Source organism: Pteropus alecto, unplaced genomic scaffold, assembly GCF_000325575.1.
Source record: "Pteropus alecto unplaced genomic scaffold, ASM32557v1 scaffold75, whole genome shotgun sequence".
NCBI lineage: Eukaryota > Metazoa > Chordata > Mammalia > Chiroptera > Pteropodidae > Pteropus > Pteropus alecto.
In genome coordinates, this window is record NW_006440638.1 from 14,492,653 (window position 1) to 14,500,217 (window position 7,565).

General features: G+C 32.9%; 1 protein-coding gene across 14 annotated transcripts in view; it reads left to right on the top strand.

Annotated features, from left to right (window-relative positions):
- The window catches only part of MAGI1 (membrane associated guanylate kinase, WW and PDZ domain containing 1), a 554,323-nt gene that overhangs the window by 452,764 nt on the left and 93,994 nt on the right, over positions 1–7,565 (top strand). For all 14 annotated transcript variants that reach the window (XM_025050818.1, XM_025050820.1, XM_015593788.2 and 11 more), the window contains exon 5: positions 369–570. In XM_025050818.1, coding sequence (XP_024906586.1) covers positions 369–570 — 202 coding nt within the window. The remainder of the gene's footprint in view (positions 1–368; positions 571–7,565) is intronic.

Here is a 7,565-nt window from a genome sequence, read left to right on the forward strand (position 1 = left end):
GAGTCATAAAACCAAATGATACCTCTGGAATAAGAGTACAGCTCAGTCTGTGTTTTGATGACCTTCTTAGTTTAAGAAACTTTAGGGTTTGAGTCATAAATTTGTTTCTTCTTTGACATTTCTAAGATTGTGAGCAATGCATTATTTGAACTGTTTTTCTCTTCTTTCTTTTTAGCTAAAATAAATTTGGTTCATCATTTTGATGTTTTTCATTGAAAGAACTTTTATCTAAATAAAACAATATAGTCAATGGTCAGAAATTAGGAAATGATGAGGGCTTTTTAAGAACATAGATCCATACAGTACTTGGCCTAGTAGCCCAGTTTCGCGTATGATTGATTTTTTTTTTTTCTCCAATAAATAAATAGCCGATTCTGGTGATCAAGAAGAGCACAGTCTCCAAGAAACAACGCTACCGCCTGTGAATAGTAGCATCATCGCTGCTCCCATCACGGACGCTTCTCAGAAGTTCCCTCAATACCTACCTCTTTCTGCAGAGGATAATTTAGGTCCTCTACCTGAAAACTGGGAGATGGCCTATACCGAAAATGGAGAAGTCTATTTTATAGAGTAAAGTATACCATTTTTTCTACCTGAATCTCTCCCTTTCTTTTATTCTCTTTCTTTCCCTTTCTTCTAGATGTAGATTAAATATAAAAGGATTGACCCCACACTGATAATATTCACCTACAACAAGCTTTGTATAAAAAATGCAATTAGCATGTTATCTAAATCATTGAGCCTGAATAGCTTGAGAAAACATAAGGTTAATAATTTCCCCAAAGAGTTAGACAACTAAGTTATGGTGTACATATAAATTATGGTATAATACATAAAGAATATATTTAGCCATTAAAAACAGGTAAATCTTTTGCTTATCTTTTCTTAATTAGGTTGCAGTTTTCTTTTTGTTGAGTTGTTAGAGTTCGTATATTCTGGATACAGTTCTCTTATCATATCTATGACTTGCAAACATTTTCTCCAAGTCAGAGTTTTCTTTTCATTGTCTGTGTCTTGTAAAAAGCTGGAAATTCTTAATTTTTATGAAGTCTAATTTATCAAGTTTTTTCCGTTGTGGATTGTGCTTTTAGTGTAGTAGCTAAGAAATCTCCATTTAACTCAAAGTCATAAAGCAGTCTAATTTTTTTTTTAGAAGTTTTATAGCTTACATTTTGCATTTAGGTCTACAATCTATTTTTAGTTATTTTTTTATATGGTGCAAGGCATGTGGATTGAAGTTTGAGAATATATAAATATAAAAAGTCTTTTAGAATTATAATAATATCATATAGTTAAACATTTAATAAATAATCTTTACTGAACAGGAAAAAATACATATAATTGAAACTATACTGAAAAAAATTAAGATAATATAATTTCCTAACCAATAATAGTCCATTTTTAAAATGCTGTACTTTGGCTCTATTATTAAGATTATCTATTAAGATTCACCATAGTTTTGTATACCACTAAAAAGGAAAAACAAAATGGCTAATTAAGCTACAAAATAAATAAAAACATAGATAAATCTATTATACTCAATCAGGTTAAAGTTGAAGGTCTGCTGTTCAGTGAAAAATAACAAAGGGGGGGCATTGCAAAACAATATATGAAATATCTCATTTTATTAAAATATATGGATATATACACACACGTGTATTATATGTGTACATTTTTCTGTGAATATGTAGATGTAGTTCTATATGTAGCAAAATTCCGAAAGTATCTTAACACTTGAATTTAACTAAGGAATTTAAAAATTTTTTTAACTACATTATACATTTCTGTGTAGCTTGAATGTGTATTTCCATTCAAAAATATACATGAACATATATTTCATAATTGGAAAATCAGTGAAGATAAGAAAATATAATTTTCCTAAAGAGGTGGGAGTGAAGGAAAAGATTTGGGTCTCAGAACACTCTCTTTCAAAACCGACCTAAGAAATCTGATGTAAGCGAACTAGAGCTCCTGTGTAATTTTCCTCCCAGAAGGAGGGAGCAGGCCACGTTTCTGCCTTCATGTTAACAACAAATGCTTATTAAAGATGAGAATGGAAGATGTAGTGTGTTTTTTTCCCTCCTCTGAGAGTTGGGGAAGTATAGTGGTTAAGGGGTCACCTAAAAAGTCATGTTGTTTCTACCACTTACTAGTTGTGTGACCTTGGGAACTTGAGTTTACCTCTTTGCATCTCAGAAAGGACATGAACGTTATGAATCATACCTGCACTGTCAGATCGTCATGAGAATTAGAAGAGATAATGGATGTAAGGTATTTGGGCTAGTACTAATGAGTGAGCATTATCGTTATTGTTACCATTTTCATCATCGTTTGGTTATTACAGAGTTTAAACCTTGTTATAAAAATGGATGTCAGCTGTAAGCTTAGGATTTTGTACTCAGCTTTTGCAATAAATTGCCTTTGAGATTATGTTCATTAGTAAGAAAAAATTGTATTGAGCAGAAGTAAGTATCACAGGAATTCCTGATACAGAGTAATATGTAAAACTCAAATTCTTGGAAGAGAATGTACCATTTTTGTAAACACTTCATAAATCTGAAAAAAAGAAAGCTGGTTATTTTGATGGTTAGTGAAGACCCAAGACTCTGGCTCACTTACAGGAGAATACAGTGATTTGCTTACTTCCATAACCTAATTTAGCTTTTAACTGATGCTAATGTTTCGTTTAAACACTGGCCTAATGTTTAATAGAAAAATTATTCAAAAGTATGGCTTATGACAATTACAGGGTTTGGTCAGCAGCCATAGGTATTAAGTTATTAGGTACACAACATTTATATTTTAGCCTCAGTTATATATCTAGGTTAATGAGTTTTCAGGTGTCCTTTATTCTAAAGAACTTCATCTTACAATATCTTACTTTGGATAGCAAAGTTAAATTTCTGTGAAATTAGATGTACCTTGTTCTATGTATATGTGTGAATATTTACAGTTTATGAGAAATCTGAGAAATGCTAGAATTTAAAAGAACATTAAAAACCAAACATGGACTAACAATCACTCTGGACATTATGTAGAAAACAAATATAAGACTTCGAAAAGAGGAAAAAAGACAGACCAGCAAGGGGGCTTGAGATCAAAGGAATATAGGTGGTGAGTTCCCTGAGTTTTCTTTTTACCTCTTATATCCCAAACGTGGAGCTGAAGAAACCAGTAACCCAGAAACACCAGTAGGGAGACAAAACCAGTAACCCAGAAACCAGTAGGGAGAGTAAAAAAAAAAAAAAGGCCTTATAAAAGCCTGCTCTCTCTAGCCAAAGGACCAGGAAAAGGGCAGCCTACAAGACAGAAAGCTTTTATTCAATAACTGCTGGACTCTGGCCAACAACACAGAAAATTCTGTGGCCCCTCCCAGCAGCAAAGGTCAGATGGGGAGCTTAGTCTTCTATCCTCCACAGGTTGTAACTAGGAGCCCAAACCTCCTTGCTGGGGTGGTGTCAAAAAAGGCTCAGCAAGAGCTGCGACTTTGATTGTAGCCAGGCAGTATCGAGCACTCCCTCTTTCTCCATGTGGACTCAGTGGAGGCCATGTGGGGGAAAGCCTGGACTCTCACTCTGCCCTGGCAGTAACGAGGCAGCTGCCTCCTACCTATTAAGATGGTATTAAAAGTGGTTTGGTGGAAAGTCAGGACTTTGCCACCATCCAATGGTAAAGAGTCTCCCCCTCCCCCGTAGAGTCAGTGGAACCAAGTTGGAAGCAGTAATGAGATATTCCCACCCTTCACAGCCAAACTGGTATCAGCAGAGATCCAGTGGGAAGCCGGAACTCCCATCTCCACTCAGCTGTAACAAGGAGCTTCTCACTCCCTTGGGTGTCAGTGTAGGCCAAATGGGGACCCTGGACTTTAACCCCCACTGAGAAGTAACCCTCTGTTTGAGCAGCTTCAGGGAAAGTCGACTAAAATATAAGGTTTAAATAAGTTCTGGAATGCTATACATAATAATCCAATATTCAGATTTTAATAAAAATTCCCTTGTTATACCATAAATTTGAAAAATCTCAAATTGAGTGAATAAGATAACCAGTAGATGCCACCAGGATAACAGATATGTTAGAATAATCTGACAAAGATTTCAAAGCAGCCATCATGGGCAATATAAATATGCTTTATTTATATTGAGCAGTTATAAATATGCTTGAAACAAATGGAAAAATAGAAAGTTTCAGCACAAAATAAGCCTCAGGAAAGCAAAAAAAGACAAAAAGTGGACATTTTAGAATGGAAAAACAATAGGCAAAATAAAAAGCTCAGTAGATGGATTTAACAACAGAATGGAAAGGAGAGAGGAAAGAATCAGTAAACTTTAGGATAGAAAATAGAAATTACCCTTCTGAACAACAGAGAAAAATTAAACTGCATAAAATTTGAACAGAGCTTTAGGGGCCTTTGGACAGTAACAGAAGATTTAGTATTTGTGCCATCGGAATCCCAGGAGAATTGAAAGTGAGTAGGCCTGAAAAAGTACTTGAAGATCAAAATCCCCAAATTTGGCCAAAGAAATTTACAGAGAAGCTGAGTGGACTCAAACAAGATAAATCCCTCTAAAAACTATACCAAGACCCATTATCATCAAACTTCTGAAAACAAAGAAAATTCTTAAGAACAGTGAGAGAAATGACACATTACTTATATTGGTGAAGCAATTCAAATTACAGCATATTTCTCATCAGAAGCCACAGGTCAGAAGGAAGTGACAAAGCATTTTTCAGGTGCTGAAGGAAAAGAAGCAGCAACCCATAATTCTACATCCAGTAAAATTAATACCTAATGAAAATGAAAGGAAACCATGACATTCTTAGATGAAGGAGAATTAAAAGAATTTCTCACCAGCAGCCTTCTCATAAATGAATAGCTAAAGGATAAAAAGAAAATTATGAAAGAAATCATCTTGGAACATCAGAATGGAAGGAAGAACAATGGAAAGAGTAAAAATATGCATAAATAAAATACATTTTTCTTCTCATTTTCGAATTAAGTTTAAGAGGTGAAGCAAAAATTGTAATACTGTCTAATATGTTTCTAAATGTATGTAGAGAAAACTATTTAAGACAATTTCATTATAAATGAGGAAGTGTTAAGGGATAATGTATGTACATATATGCATTTATTATATATACATTTATGACTATATATAGCAAGGGACTATACAGTCAGTCTATTTGAGCTGCTGTAACAAAAATAGCATAGACTAGATGGCTTAAACTACAAACATTTATTTTTCGTAGTCCTAGTGGTTGGCAAGTTCAAGATCATGGCACCAGCTGATTCTGTTTCTGGTGAGAGTTCACTTTCTGGTTCATGGACTGCTGTCTTCTTTCTGTGTTCTCACGTGATGAGAAAAACAAAACAAATAGGAAACAAAATGGAAGACAAGTCCAACACAATAATTGCATTAAATGAATTTAAATACAGCTGTTAAAAGATAGAAAATGACAGAGATCTAAAAATATGACCATACTATATTCTATCTACCAAAACTTATTTCAAATAAAACAATATCGGTAAGTCGAAGTAAAAGTCTGGAAAAATATATCTTGAAACATTAATCAGAAAAAAGTAAGAGCTGAATATTAAAGTAGGAAAATCTTTAAAACTTAGAAACACACTTCTCAATAATCTATGTGTCAAGCAGAAAGTCTCAAGGGAAGTTCTTTGGAAAATGCATTGACCTGAAAAGAACTGAAAATACAGCATCTCAAAATAGCTGAGACACAGCCAAAGCAGTTATAAAGCTAAATTTATAGCACTAAACACATACTTAGAAAAGAGGAAAAGTCTCTGATAAACCATTTAAACTCCCAACTCAAGGACCTAGAGAAACAATAGCAAATTAAACATGAAATAAGTAAATTGAGGGAAATAATAAAAAGCTGAAATCAGTGAAATTGAAAATAAAACAATGGAGAAAATCAATAAAACAGCTGATTCTTCAAAAAGATTAATGAAATTGAGGAATCTATAGCAAAACTGACTAAAAGAATTAGAAGAGATGCAAGTTACCAAGGTTAAGAATTAAACAAGGAACCACCTCAGATCTTGAAGACTGAAAAAGATAATAAGAGAATGCTGCCAACAAGTCTGCACACATAAATTTGACAACTTAGATGAAATGGACCATTTTCTTAAGAAGTATGAACTACCATAACTCATCCAATAGGGAATAGAGCATATAAATAGCCATGTAACTATTAAGGAAAATGAATTTATAATTTAAAAACTCATGAAAAAGAAATCTCCAGGTCCAGATGGTTTCACTGGAGAACTGTTCAAAGAAGAATTAAATTTCTACACAATCTCTTTCTAAAAATAGAAGTGGAGGAACACTTTTCAATAATGTTTATGAACCTAATATTAACCTTATTACCAAAAAACAAACAAGGACAGTCAAAGAAGAAAGAGAACTGCACAGCAGTACCCTCATGAATATAGATGGAAAAGTCTGTAACAAAATAGTAGCTTATAGCATTCAGGAATTTATAAAAAGAATTATACACTATGACCAAGTGGGAATTATTCCAAATATGCAAGAACTATTTTAATACTTGAAATTTTAATCAATGTAATCCACTATATTGAGACTAAAGAAGAAAAATCACATGATCATAACTGTCAATGCAGTAAAAGCTTTTGACAAAATTTAGCACTTGTTCATGATAAAAATTCTCAGAAAAATGAGAATAGAGGGTAATTTTCTTGACCTAATAAAGAGCATCTACAAAAATCCTACAGCTAACATTATATCAATGGTGAAAGACAAAATATTTTTCCTGCAAGACTGGAAATAAACCAAAGATATTAGTTCTCACCACTCTTATTCAACATCATGCTGAAAGTTTGAGCCAGGATAATGTGTCAGTAAAAGGAAATAAAAGACATATGGATTGAAAAGGAAGGAATAGAATTGTCTTCTTCTTTGTAGATTATATGATTATATAGAAAATTACAAGAAATATACAAAAAAATCCTAGAGTAAATGACTTCAGCAAGATTGCAAAATAAAAAATAAACATACAAATATCAACCATGTATCTTTTAGTAGCAATGAACATGTAGATAATGAAATTCAAAATAAAATATTCATATTTACTTAAAACAACAACTTTGGTATAAATTTAACAAAACATGAACATGATTTTATACGTTGTAAAGTGCAAAATGCTGATGAAAGAAATTAAAATCTATATAAATGGAGAGATATACCCTATTCATGGATTGGAAGACTCAGAATTGGTACAGTAACTATGTCAGTTCTCCCCAGGTGGGTATACAGGTTTAATGCAAATCCTGTCAAAATCTCAGTGAGATTTTTTCTTAGTATGGACAAGTTTATTCTAAAGGTTATATAGAAAGGCAAAGGAACTAGAGTATAGAATAGCTAAAACAATTTTGTAAAAAAGTAAAGTCAGAATAATCAATCAAGACATTATATAGCCATAGTAAGGCTGTGTGGTATTGATGAATAAATAGATACATAGACAAGTGGAACCCAGAAACAGACCCACAAATGTGTCCAACTTATTTTCAACAAAGATGCAAAAACAAC